Source organism: Lineus longissimus, chromosome 2, assembly GCF_910592395.1.
Source record: "Lineus longissimus chromosome 2, tnLinLong1.2, whole genome shotgun sequence".
NCBI classification, from domain to species: domain Eukaryota; kingdom Metazoa; phylum Nemertea; class Pilidiophora; order Heteronemertea; family Lineidae; genus Lineus; species Lineus longissimus.
This window is the reverse complement of record NC_088309.1, coordinates 1,970,393-1,985,468: the sequence shown is the minus strand read 5'-3', so window position 1 is coordinate 1,985,468 and position 15,076 is coordinate 1,970,393. Positions and strand designations below refer to the sequence as shown.

The window sequence follows — 15,076 nt, the reverse complement described above, 5'->3', positions numbered from 1 at the left end:
CGATGTTGATGGTGATGATGATGACGATGACAATAATGATGATGATAGTAGAGACACAATGATGAGCGAATTTTGTCTCATGCAATTAATTTGGGCCGCTTTAAGTGAAAGACAAACCGAATGCATGTACTACAGTGAGAAACTTTATCCATGAGAAGTTGTTTTTGCATTCATGCTGATTCATTGACAAAACTTTCCATGTTCTCGAGTGGGAATCACATGTCAAGCAAACCTCAAGGAGCGTTACATGACCTAATCTCAAAGTTACTGCACAGAAAAAGTCAAACCGGGACTGTTGACTCGAAATTGAAGATAATGCAAACACTAAAACGTGCATTTATTAATGCTGATGACGATATGACATTCGATGCTGAGAGCTTACAGAGGGAGAAAAATCCCGCCAGAAATGATCCAAATCCTGCAGGATCTCGAGTGAGATGTCCACATTTGAAGTTAATATTGTGTTATATCGTTCATCTGTGCTAGCAGCTACGGATGGAGTTATTGAAAAGTCCCCGAAACGCCAACGAGAGCGCCCTTCGTATCAATGGTCGAGGCGTTCGCTTGGGCACTTTGTGTCCTTGGCGTATACAATGTTCATGTATACGAGCAGCGAAAACGCCTAACATAGCCGAAAAATCACAACATACATGCAGAAATGCGGTATCAAACGTATTTCTTGCAAGGCTGATGAGGATTGGCGATCAAGCAGACGATGTATGTGGAGTGTTTCAGGAGAGTCTGGTTGGGTGTTTGCACTTCTGTCGGTCAACACTTGTCGTAATGAAACCTTGATCTCGACACGGCACAAGCAGTCCGTTCTCGACTTGGATGTGCTTTGAGTGGACGAGGCAAGGAGATCAGAAGTTAACTCGGTTTGAGGACGGAATTGCGATGTCGTCTGAAGGACATTTTGTGGTGTTGTGATGTTGAGTAATGGTAGTAATGTTTGTTGTAAAAACGTAATGAGCATTTTGAAAGCTTCATGTTCGGCACAGAGGAAACCATCGTTCTGCCTGCCCGTGGTTCCTCTAAGACTGGAATCACGTTAATCATGTTTACACCATGGAAGAGAGGGAGATGGTGAATCCGTAACTGCATGGTGTCAAGTCTATACGCGATAGAGGAGGGACAACATCAAAATTGACTTGTTGATGGTGGATCTACACAGTTTCAAATAAAGAAATCCGGTGTAATGTTTTTAAGTGTTTCAGTTTCTGATTATCCCCTTACTTTTTAGGAATGCTAAAACAAAAAAACAAGAAAACAAGAAACAAGAAAGACATGTTTCTCTGTGCTCCCATACTGAAAAGTCATGGTTTCTACGACTGATACTAAGATATGGGAAACATTGAAAAACTCTTACACCGGTCGTATCCATGTAAAGCCAGATTCGTACTCTAACAATGCCTAATCTTGCTGCATTGGTCATGTTGGTTATGAGTAGATACGGGGAGACTCAATGAACATCTTGACGGGATCGGAGCAAGGAATCGATGAATTCGTCGTGCACGCAGCTTCAGATAATATCCCATTTAAGATGCTCTTATCCATATTCCGTGTTTACTTTGCCATGATGGTATTTCGTGCAAGTGTAAATTCATTACAATAGTATTGACAGACAATTAGGACACAGCTATTTTGTCTTCGTTTCGCGATGCGATTTCTCTGAGCAGAAAAACGAACATTCTGAGCAAAATGATCGTCAGCAAGATTCGTCAGTAAGATTGTCAATACAATTTGCCATGTCCACAAAGTACCGACCAAGTCTTTCGATGGGACTGTGGCCTTTAAAAACGACAACTGAGAACACGTCGGAGTGCTAACAGAGAAGGTTTTCACCATCCACCCAGTACATACACTGGTCTCCATCTCAGCTGAACAGCATGATCAGGACATAAAGAATAAATCTGGTCAGTAAGTGTGACAGTTTGTTTGATTTTGGTCGAGTGGTCCGCTATCAAACATTGATCTTGGTCAGATAGCGCGGCGGGGAGAGCGCGGCCTGCCACATGGCCTGGAAGAGAGATAGGGCGCCGAGACGAGGCCGCCTATGGACAATACTAAAAATTCACGGATCTTTGACTCATTTTTATCATTTAAAGCATTGCAAAATAACGTAATGACAGCGTTCGTCTAATAAGTCTGGCGATTCGTTCATGAAATTACAACATGTAAACAGGGAATTTTTGAAAGGTGAGCAGTGTGAATAGGGTATGCACACTGAGTTAAAACCCCGGCAATATCAAATGTATTGATGATTGCCGGAACATCAAAATCAAATGAGGACCCCCTTTAATTATTGGAATGACTTAGTTAAACAATCTCAAGTATCATCACCAGCGTGATTGTCAACATTTTGTGAAATATGCATGAAACATTATATCACCTAGAATGCAAATCCGCCGCCAGAGATCCTTTGAATGGCCGTTATTGATGGGCGTACGCCCGTGAAGGGTAGCCCCAGCTTCCTTCCGCCAGTAAACGGTCTCCCATTGTTCACGATGAACAATATCCACTCCGGTACTTAAGCTATGAAAATTGATCATTCTTAATTCATTCATATGATGTTGATATACTTCCTGGGTTCTGAGAGCAGTGTATTATTATCATTCGAATCACTGCCACCGAACAATGGACTAAAGGATTTGTTAAAGCTGGGATAGTCAAGAACTGTTCACTGTGGCACGATACGAGCACTGGTCTCGTTTTAGAGCGAACGAGAATCGCGATATTTACCCTCCGAAGTTTTATGGTAAAATGAAAATCTCAGGTTTTTGAGATCCACAAAACCATCTTAGGGTTGCATTGTGTTTGCAGAAGCATTTTATTTGTCATTCCACAAGATCAAAAACTTTTATTTCGAGAAGTGTACACCGGTTTCTTAAGGAAGTTCAATTAAGAAAGAGCTACATGTAGATGAAATGAGAGTCTATTGACGAGTCATGGTGGTGCACTAACGCCTCCGCCAGGTGATCAAAGTTGGCCGAATGCAGATAAGTCCCGTCCCGCACAGTTATCTTCGCAAAACAGGCCTCTTGGGTCAAATGAACAACTTCCAATGGATGCATATCTTCCAAGAATTAGCATAATGAAGCAGCATCTAAACCCGCGGTGAAGATTGTTTTATGTTTCCATGACAACGGAACTATTAATGTCAAAGGTGAGGTATTATCAAAAATATCATCCGCGGGACGTTATGATGAAACGATTGCATAAAATAGTCATCAGAACGCGGGAATCTGCCGCTCAGAATGGCGGGGTTTCTATTGGAGATCGGCGCTGATCGAATCCTGTGATCCAATAACTGGTATGTTTGTGACAGACTCTCCAAGGGGAATACATCACATCGTAATCCCGGCGTCTAACTGAAGGTGAGCCGTGGGTGACCCGCGCATCCTTTTATATCGCCTCCTCTACTAGAAATCCGCCGATGATGCGCGCTCCACCAGAAACCAAACTCCTTTCCAATTTGCATTTTGATTGCCTTGCTTAAAGTTCGTTTCAGCCCAAGAATGCCTGAGAGTATTGTTTCATCCGTACAGTTGCAACGTAATGGCTGTCAGATCAACCCTGAATGAAATCAACCATTGGGCCTCAGATCCTCAGCGAAGAGGTAAAAGCGAGAAGATGTGAAAAACACCTAACTCTGTTATTGATGCTGCTGATCGAAGTTCATCCAAAAGGACTTGTAGGTCAAGGTGATCGAACATACTATGTAATGCTTTCGTAAAATAGGTATCTTTATCAAAGAATGTGTGAAAGATTCAAGAAAAATACAGCCGGCCCAAAGTTTACTACCATCATTTGTGACCATTGAGAACGCGTAATCCATTAGACAGTGAATTAAACACGACACACCAAAAACGGGTAATGTGTTGTAGATAACGGCCCGTGTGAGCATGATTGATGGGCACTCTCCTACAGGTGAAGGGAGATAAGACACCAAGTCAAAGGAAGCCATCTTGGACGCAAATGGCCGCCATTTATAACAGGAACACAACATAGGATGTCCTCATGAAAAATACAACGTATGGATATTTCTTGTATATTTACATCTATGAACTGTCATTAGAGGCGATAAGAATAGGAATATACTAGCAGTATTGAATATCTGAGGAAGTTGGCCTCATGTGGTATGATAAAAGTCACCAATAATGACATTATATCAACCTATTAAACTCCTTGGTTATCAAGACGGATGGATGTTACATAAATCAGTGTGCGACTTTTACAGAGAAAAGATTACGCGCGCCAATGGGACAGATTCATTTGTAATACCATTTGTAGTCTTCTAATCAGATTGAGATTTTACTTCTCTTTGGGGGTAGCCTGCTCGATCATTTGACGACACAACAGTGTGGTAAAGGATTTTTGAATATTATTAGCTTTATGTAAGATGCTAGTCTGTGGCGAATCCATTGAAACCACCACACGGATCCCCGCCATAGCAGACGCTGGTCTCATCTGTGCATGATAACTATATTAGTCCAAATCACCAAATACGATGGGGTTGCAACCGAGCCGTGAAATGTCTCAATTATGATTGGTTGAATGAACACATGTGATCGTTTCATCCTCTCCCGAGAGACGAGGTGGCTGGAGAAATGTGATTTAAATCGCTGTCTCTGGATCGAAGAGAGATAACCCTTCATCATCACGCTATCAGGTCCGTTTCCAAGGCCGACAGAATGAATTTAACACCGATATCTTTACATTTCCTTGTCGAGATTGCCGCGGCTTGTCAGATGTACATGCGCCAAGTATAGTATCGAGTTGAAACTGGTCGATTCCGGCCCATTCCGTATCTTTGCCATATTTTCATGATTTTTGATTTGTATTTGATCTTTAGCCTGTTATGCCCTCGCCCAACATGGGTCAAGGGAATCGTATCTTATTCAAAGGACTGTGAGGAGCCACGAATTTCCAGAGAATGATCAGATCTTCCTGTATTCGAACCCGGGCAGTATTGCGCAGGGTTCGATTGCTACATGTATATCGGCGTTCATACATGTTGCAGTAACGTTGGCGTTAATTCCCAACGCTGTAAATGATATTTACTGAAGAGGATAACGGCTATATGAGCTAACGTTGGCGTTTTACGGCGATTGAGCAACTGAGCTCAGGCATGATGAGGCTTTGCGATAGAGTTTCTCAAGTTGAATCGATTTTTATGTTGAGACTTGGAAAAGTTCTTTGGAGGATTGTCATGTATAAAGCTTGTATTACACTGGCTGCATGTCACCGCTGTCACCGAATCTTGTTGAATACTTGTCATCGTATATTGGTCGTCACTTCCCGACACAAGAAACCTGTGCCAGCTTCATGAATATTAAATAACCCGATCACGTTTCTGACTAATTAGATTTGTGAGACAGGTATTCGTCAGGGGTCTGTTCTCGGTCACACGGCAATCAAGGAGGTGGATGCAGTGGTTTGTTTAATAGACTTTCGCTTTGATTGCTTTTTGAATAAGATATAACCAGAAGCTTTGAAGGTATCGATTTCTTACATGCGTAAAGAGGAAAAAATCTACCTAATCCTAAATTTCTTTCTCTTCTTCTTCTTATCTCATCTGGAGCGCAGACGGTTAGGAGATTTTCAATGAATTTGACACGCATTATAAGTTGGGGGATATGTAAGACAACGACATTGTCCTTTTTATTGTTGACTTCGTAATTTGCATGAAATCTATTGTTTTATGGCACAAAAATCCTTCGGAAGGGCCAGTTCTTGTCGAGCAAAAACCGATCTAAATGGTCTAATATTTGTCTCAAACTCATTCAACACGAACATAATCCAAGCCGCACAGGAGCATTCCTTCATATTTTGATCCTTGGCTGATAAGGCGTCTAGTTTGAGTGTCAGCCGTGATAGGTCCGTCTGTTCGTCAGGCAAACCCTGGATTAAGCGAGAGACTTGGCCGGCTATCTCCGCCAGGACGCTCGCATTTAGATCCATTTGACGAAGGGAAACTTGGCCGTGATCAAAATGATATGTTAACCCTTTGGGATTTTTTTGCAAAATTTATTAAACGTCAGTTTCTTTTCGATGACAGTCTCTAGACGATGACTTTGATTGTTTCTAGGGGGAACCCCAACAGACTAGCACTAGCCTACACATACACCGATGAAAAATATATATCGATGAAAAAGCTGGGCCTCAAAATTGACGGATCTTGTTGTCCGGGTCAGATATCCCGCCAAACATTATTATTGGACGAACCAATTCAGTACCACCCTGTATGATATATCCGTTCACTGAGGGGAAGATGCGTTGATGAACTCTACTAATCCGCCCAGACTCCAGTGATCAGGTGTGGCCGCATCACTTAACGCAGCCAAGTAATCCTGCATCGGCAACATCTAATAATCAAGTCATTTTCTCATTAAACCATAAAAGGAAACCGTAGACGGTTTGTGTTTTCGGATCTTATGCATCAACATCTGACAGACAAGTCTCCGGTTTTCTCCCCAGAGGATCCTCCATGCTTTGTGTTGGTATTGGAGAAATCGGGCGCGCTCAGATTCCGCTGCGGACTCGGCCAATGGTGCGGCGGATCTTGAATAGATATTTATAATCGATACGACGACGGAGGCAGCGTATTATAGTTCCTTAATGGAATTCTTAATGAGTTATAATATCTCATATAGCTGGTTAGGATCTGGTCCAACCGCCCCGTGGTCAGCTGGTGATGAGAAAAATAGTGCTTCGGGGCGGCTCTTGAGAGGATAAGAGGCAAAACGTTACAAAAAGACGCTGAGGCATCGAGGAAAATGATATTTGGTGGTAGATGGTTTGGGAGAAAGGATAGGGGAAAGAAACAGGCTACTGCTTTGGGGCTGCGCTTGTGAAAGGATGAGAGGGTAAAATGTTGTAAGAAGACGCAGAAGTAAGGAGGAAAAAGATAGAGGTGGATTGGATGGTGTGATTAGAAAGAGAGTAAGCGAGACGTTTGAATGGAAGAAATGCCGACGGGGCGGCTTCATAGTGTTAACAATGTATAGGGTGGCTGAAGGAGAATTAGAATTCCAAGGTCCGTTGTGCTTTTAGGCTATTTCGCGGATGGTTATAGATACAGAATAATCTGGAATCCATTGAAAGAGTTGCTTCCCCGCATCATAACATAAGAACAATGTTATCCCAAAGCAGAGGTCACATTAAGTTCCAAGGGTTTAACAAGCCATTAAGGACCTTCAAATAATTGGCGCTGAAACTTAACGCCTAATTATAACAGAACCTTGGTCAGCATCATCCCGGTGCTCAGGTGTGGTCCATAATGAGGTTTAGGCAGCCGACTTGTGGCAGCGTCAAGATCTCATCGATTACCATAGAAACATGACTAGCGTCCCATTGTTAAGGATTTTTTCTATCCGCGGCCGGTATCTCATCAGAGATAATCTCAGAAAACCCTAGAGAGATACCGACCACGTTTAACAAGTTAATCCACATTATATACTTATCAGACGCGTGATATGCTATCTGAAGCTCTGATATTGTCATTATGCCACGAGGAACGCGGAGAACGCCGTGACGGACAAGTGGCTTCAGCATCTTGTTACCTTCCCTCGAGACGTCAGCCACGATGCCCGCAACAATATCAACACAATGACTTGTGAATGCATCAAATCCGAAATCAAAGTCTGGAGGAGACATAACAAATTGTACTTTGCTTCATCATTGACTCCGAAGAGATCCGACTAGACATCACCAGATGTTCTACATTACCGGAGACCGACCAACCAAGGACCAGTACTGTACAAGTGGAAGTAGAAAGTTCACCCTGGAAAGAGGGCCCGGTTCTACAGAGATAACGGCAGTCAATACCTCTGATATTAAAAGTGCATACAATGTAATAGAATCCTTTGTTCCCCGGACATTCTATCCCAGGACATTTCAAACTTCTACACCGACCTGTCCCTAACCGCGTGTTGTATTTACACGTACTTGGTTTTCTGTGAAAGGTTTGCTTGGATATCGTGCAGCGTAATTGATAAAAGAATAATGGAAGTTCAAGTGAACTTCGCCAATGAAATCGACCTGGCACTGAACAATAGTTCAATACCACCCTTGTTTCTATACAGACATGTAGCCCTAACGAAATGCTCAAATTGCGACGATGAATTATTTAGCAGATATAGGACGCAGTGATTTTCAGATGTGAATCGAACAGATTTTCACTGATTCCTGATACTCTCTCATAACTAATGAACTACCTCCGTATATTCTATGAGTTAATTTTCGCATCCAGAATCGACCAGTAATGATTTTTGCCGCGCCGGTTTTCATACGGTGTGACGCGTTACTCGAGGGAGACGGGATGGCTCGGGATCCCTCACGTAATTTCCACAAGTTAATTGAAAAACAGAAGGATTCTGATGAACTGCCTTCCCCGGCTACAGCTAGGTAACTCGGTACTGATAACATGATATTCTAGCAGTGACGGAGAGGCGGAGATTCTTTCTGAGGATGACAACAATGTTGGAACATCATCGACAAATGATTTATTGATCCGGAACCTGAATCGAAGGACGAAATGTGAAGACGGGAGAATACTGTATATGGCTCTCTAAGCAGTCCTTTCGGGCCCATTTCTGAACTTGACAACAGTTGTTGGGACATCATCATCAAATAATTCACTGACCATATGGACCGATATCGATGCACTTTATGTAAAGAAGGGCACAGCACTGTGAATGTCTCTCTGAGCTGAGCAGTCCTTCAGTGTCCTTTTCTGGACTTGACAACAATGGTGGAACAACAGCAAAAGGTTCATCGATCTGGAACTCAAATCGAAAAACGAGAGTGTATCTAATGTGTTGGTGTCTACGACTCGGTGAGGTTTCACTCAAAACGTATTCTCAGCAACAAGGAACACTTCTCAGATGATATATCTTGAAATCTTAAACATGTCACACCTTAAAGAGTTGGTAAAAGTGAAACTGCTTCCCGCGTACCCTCGGGAGCGATTAGAGGAGTTTGGGAGGCGGGAACGCTTTCCCATGATTCATGGACGCTAGATAATCCGCCATTGCACCTACATCATCTTTAACCAAGATTTATAATGGCGCGGAGGTGCTGCGTGTCCCGGAGGTGCCGTCCATCACGGCCCTAAATGTGGCAATACTCATTCTAAACCTCTCACAACCATTCGTTACACATTATCTAGCGAAATCATCGCATCATTCCCACTATAATGGAGAGTTAGTCATTTTGAAACATCGCTACCGTAACGCCCAACGTCTTGTCTTGAAACAAACGTATCGCTACATCGCTTCGTTTGGACAGCGTTCAAACCAGAGTCCTCTGTTTCATCAAAGTACTTGATAGTGTATAATAAACAAAGCTTTCTCCTGAAACAAGCGTGTACAACATTGTCTTGAAACAGGTGTACATGTACATGTGCTTCGCATTGTCTTGGCATAATCGGCCAACCCATTGTCCGAAACAAGTGGTCTTGTAAATCGCTTTGTCTTGAGGCAGGCAGCTCGACAACACATTGTCTACAATCATCTTACGTCAGAAGATTGTCTTGAAACAAGCATACAGCGCCTTCACACATAACCGGTTCGGTTTGAAGTTTACCAACGTTGATCGTCCTCTGCTATGTGCGGTAGAGCTTTCGGACTGGTCAATCTGCTGTGAATGATTCATAACAGTTTGTCACCTGCCCGCTTATTAAATCCGAGCATCCATCGTCTAGAATTCTACGCGCCGTACTCCAAGCTACCAAGCGCTAGACAATTCTACCAACCCATTGAAATGATTGGTTCACAATAGTGCATTGAGATGACATTAATTCCTCATAAATTAGATTATAAATCATTAAATATCTGTCTAGCTATTACTATGCTGTTAATAAAACACAAGAGCTAGTTAGTCTGTCATAGTCTTAAACGCTGGATGGATTAACACTTAAAGGACCAGCAGCTCAGTCAGAACAATCTACATGTATCAAAAACTCATTACTTCAATGAGTTTTTGATGTATATACTAGTATGTGATTTGAATTTTCTTATTCTTTTCTTTTTCAAACCATGATAGCAAGATCAGGGTTTTTCATGAAGGGTTTGTTCGACACACCTTCACCAGTCTTCTTGTGGAATTGTGACCGACATTACCACCTCTCGAAACTGGACACTGAAAACCCAAATCGACTTCTGACGCGTCGAATGCGATTCCTCTGACAACAAAAGAAAGAGACCACGAAGCAACCAGCAATGATATACGATAGGCTTGGTGATGTTTAATAGCGGTTGCGGGTGACAAGTCATCACGGCGGTACGGCCTGTCTCTGACAGCCCCGGCAAGCCCCGCATCCCCAGTGTCGCCAGCGGAGCAGGAAGCCTCAATGGCGTCCAATATACCCATCTCAAATATTTAGAAATAGCCAGGAAGTCATTTTCATTTAAACTTGCTCTCATTGGCAAGTGATAAGCTAATATTTACCTCTTCTTGGTCGCGTTCTCTTGGGCTCGTTGTTCACTTATAGAACAGTCCATTTCACCCATATTTTAATAACAATTCGTAGTCACTGCACTTTCTGTACAAAGTTTGCTGTTAGTTTTGCAACTTGAGATGGGACCGAGTCTAATTGGAAATAATAGTGGAATAGTTAGACCAGAGATGATGGTCCGCTAAGTACGGACATCCTAGATGGACCCATCAATAAAGGTATCATTAAATGATGTTTAAGAAATCTTGAGATAATGATGGTCATTTGCCATTAATCCGAAGAGGTCCAGGTCCGTGATCCATTTTACCTGGGGTTCGCGCTCAGGCGCCGGGTCTGGCAGCGGAACTGTGTTGATTGCGGACTCTTACCAATATCCTTTGGTCAGGGGTCGCACCAGAATATGGTAAAATTATATGGTAGGTATGAAACTTGATCTTGGCCAACACTGGTCGGACATGAAGGGGAAATGAGATTTAGCTTTCCCAGACCTTAGATGGCGAAGATGGTGATTTCAGGAGAAATTAAAAGGCAAAGAGGCATGATTTATGTCTTGGCAAATATAGATTAATATTAGGAGAGGATAATTAAGATGGGTATTTACGAGTTCCCCATTACAAATGTCATGCATTTGGCGAAGTCAGCAAAACGATGAAAGCGTACATGTACATTGTATCTTTTAACATATGAAATCAATTTCCTGATTTGATAGCACATTCTAAAGGACCTGGGGTCAAGGTTTCTCATGCCTGTATTGCACAATAAAGGGGACACAATCATCAAAGACAACTAAAGAGGAATATGAACAAGATGTAAAACAAGGGAAAAACCTGCATGATGACGCAGCAAGGTTTATCATGAGAATCTCCTCTCAGCTCCCCAGGGACGGTGAGTTCATCAGGGAGAACTGGCACCGTTTGTAAATCAAGCTCATTTGCATCCCGGAGACATTATTTTGAAATCAAATATGACAGAATGAATTCTTCGTTAATTAAACAATTAAAGTGTCCAATCAGGTGTAAGGAGGTGACCGTGGGGAGAATCGGTGCGCTCTGAAACAGAAGGAGGGTGGGTTCTGCCGGGGCGTAGAATGCGAAGAGATCCAAGTTGGATTTTATACCATTCACAATGTGAACACAAAAACTGTTAAAGGGGAAATACTTCTTGCATTTGTGTCACAATCTTACTTGGAATTAGATTTTCTACAGTCATGACATGATCATCCAGCGCCGTTGAACCCCTTGAACCTTGTCAGTGTCAAATGCTGTGACCGATATGCAAACGCGATCGGTCGTCTTTGATTCAGTGAAAAATAGTATACATGCATTCCTCGTACATTTTTTTTTTTTTTTTTTTTTTTAAATTTTTATATTTTCCTTTATTACCATTGTTTTAAATTTCTTATGTTTTACACCAGTGTTTTACCAATGTAAAGTGCCTTAGAGCTCATTTTACCTGTATAGGGCACTATAAAATATGGTAATTCAATTTAATTTAATTTACATGCTTGACTAGTTTCAGTGAACTGTGAGAGGAGAGACCCCTACCGGCAGACATCATGCAGCTTAATCTGACCCGAGCTCCTGCCTATAGTCTCCCTTTAATAGCGCATGTTCCTTTTAAATACAATGAACCGTTAGCAATGGTGACTAAATAGGAATATTAAGGGAGTTTAATTGTCCATCTTATGAGATAATTTGTCCTTTGATAGCTATCACACACTGGACAGTGGATGAAAGCAATGATACGATCTGGTCTGAATCATTTTCATTTTCTGCTAATTAGTGATCAAGGTTTCTTGGTAATTTCGTTGATTGTAACTGATAATGAAACTCATAATCTCGTGGTGAAGCTAACCTCCAGAGTATCATAAGTGTCAGTTGGATCATTTTTGCGAATGGCGGTTTCTTTGGTTGAAAAGACAATGAAGTACTAGTATGTAGCAACTAATGATCATCTTTGGAAGAGGCACACGTATAAACAAGGCAATAAACTAGTGCCGTTGAAGACACTCTGGAGACATGAAATTTGCATTCTATTCAAAGCTAACACGAACAGCATGAAATATGAAATATGGTGAAAAAATGAAGTAAAGTAATATCACATGTTCAGTAGCAATAAAACATTGCGATAAATACGCTCTTGAGATTTCAGGCACTATAAGGTGTATTGTCGGATTCAGAAGTAAATGTCCATGTTGCTTTGAAACAAAGGCTGAGCCGAAACAAGACGTATAGTGGACATCATTTTGTCGCCAATCCGGTGTCTTTCCGAATTTCAGAAGCGGTCTGCGATCGGAGAAACTTAGAGTGTATACATACATGTATATCCAATTTACATGTAAGTTCTCGCAGGCTCAAAACAATGTGGGAATTTACTTCTGTAGCCGACTGTATAGACAAGATTAGAGGCAAGAAGTTGGGTGGATGACGCTACGGCTGACATGAAAGGTCGCCATCGCTCATTGACAGTCATCCCGCGAGCGAGCGTCTCATTTAAATGCATAGGAAACCTACGAGGTTTCCCCATCTTCATGAAAAAACATTGAAAATAATTATCTTCCTATGCAAATGAGAGCGGAGGCAATTTTATGCCCAGTCATCTTGTGAGCAAACAGTGGTTTTTAATTTCCTTGTTCTGATTTGAAAGTAAATGTTCAATATTGCATGTTGAAAATCAACATTTTGAGCAGCAAAGAACACATCCAATCCATACAGGTACATGAACTTCTGTTTTACACTCTTAGAAATAAAGGCTTTTTGAGCTCAAATATATTAAGAAACGCCAAGGGATTTTGGCTGCCACAATACCCCTTGGACGGTTTTGTGGTTCTGAAAAGGTTTTTTGAATCTGAATAACCATGGATCGTCCTTGTCCATCGCATCATCTAATTGACCACTGCAACTTAGAGTGGCTGATCAGCGAATGACGTAATATTCCTACCCTCGTTTTGGATGGATCTCGCGAGACGATAGAGTGTACAGTGGGTTGATTGTGTCTGGATTGTTCCTAAACATTAAAACGGACAGGTGTTTCTGCAACACGTCAGTCGCGGCAAAAGCGCCGGACATCGGAACAGAACAAAGTGGATGGTCAGAATGGAAAAGGAAATACGGTATTCCTGCAGCGTCTACTCACCGAGCCTGTGTCATCCTTACACCAGTCACTATCAGAATGATCCCTACCACTACAACCCACACACTATTATCTCACAACTCATAGATTTACTTTACATCACAATCATTCATTTTCTTGCCAAATTGGCTTTTAACTCTGGATGGCTTTTAATTTTCTTTCTCAGATGGCAAGGGTATGGAGCCGATATCCACATCAGCCAATACAGCGGTTAATTTCATGGCTAAATTAGCACTAAGCCTCCTGGTCTCTCAGGTCAGATTAATCACATCGAGGACAAACGACCCTTTAGGTGACATTATTTGAGAATTGAAGTATTTGACGGGTTCTGCACTTGATCAAAGCACTGGTCCAGTGCTGATGCAGAGCAGACCCAGTGGGAACAATGTATGATGAGCGCATTCCGTCCATTTGCCCTTGCTAGCTTTCATAGGCCCGACCGACCCCCATGACGCGTTTCATGGGGGTTCGAAATGAAAGCAGAGAACGTCAGTATAAACAGGTTTAACAATACAAACAGCAAGGTTACGTGGTAACAATACCCGAGTCATTTCTTCAGTTTTACCTGCAACCACGCTTCACCAGTTTAATTAATTCCCACAGCAGGCGAGTCCTTGTACGGCAACAATAAAGTCTCACATTTCGCCTCTCCCAACAACATGCCTCCAGTCCGGGGCATGGCTACATTCAGGCAGAGCAAAGACCGGGAGAACCAAAGTACAGATGATACGGAGGCCATTTCCTAATCCGCAGTCAGTTCCGGGGGAAAAGAAGAGCCAGGAACAGTAGTCTTCTCCATCTGCCAGTGACACCAGTTTCTTGTATATCGGGGTTCAATAGCTCGGCGTTCCTGGTAAAGAAATCTTGGAGATTCTCATTTCCTTATCACGGCGGGGAAGCTGGGGATGCTTCTGGCGATGACAGAGGCTAAATCTACAGACGCTGGTCGGGGAGGCAATGAGAGCGATCAATAGTAGTACGTTCTTCAATAATATAGGCTAAAGTACTGGTATGCATGATAACAGGAAAACCAAACTCCTCGGGGACTGAATTACGAGGCCTAGGCTACTTTGCACCTTTTGATCACGTCAACTATTGCATAGTCTAATCTAAAGGGTTAAGGATACTGCACAACATGCTCAACTTCCAATTATGGACTAATATAACCATTTAATCCAACAGTCCCCTAACACAAACTCATCGAAGGGTGAATGAAATATGAAGAAGGATGAGACATAACCGTCTTATCTTCTCCACAGTCAAACGTGGACAGAACTGCACAAGATGTTGGTCCAGTTGATCCGGGTTTATTCCACGGAATGGAAGTTGGTCTATTCTGCTCAAGGGAATCTTGATCATTCCACTATATTCATTGAGATATAATACATAAGGTGGCAGCTGCATGGTTGTGACTTTGTCTCTCTATATCGTCCCTGGTTGTGACATATCTAACACGGTGACTGACTGAAAAATGGTTTCTTGAGTATG

At 42.2% G+C, this 15,076-nt stretch overlaps 2 protein-coding genes across 2 annotated transcripts in view; one reads left to right on the top strand and one right to left on the bottom strand.

Moving 5' to 3' along the window:
• The window catches only part of LOC135500796 (LIM/homeobox protein Lhx5-like), a 108,811-nt gene extending 95,201 nt beyond the window's left edge, over window positions 1–13,610 (bottom strand). The window contains exon 1 of the mRNA XM_064792458.1: window positions 13,592–13,610. Within this exon, the coding sequence (XP_064648528.1) occupies window positions 13,592–13,605 (14 nt within the window). The 5' untranslated portion in view covers window positions 13,606–13,610. The remainder of the gene's footprint in view (window positions 1–13,591) is intronic.
• LOC135500772 (ubiquitin-protein ligase E3B-like) overlaps window positions 1–15,076 on the top strand; it is a 42,885-nt gene that overhangs the window by 1,617 nt on the left and 26,192 nt on the right. The gene's annotated exons all lie outside the window — the stretch shown is intronic.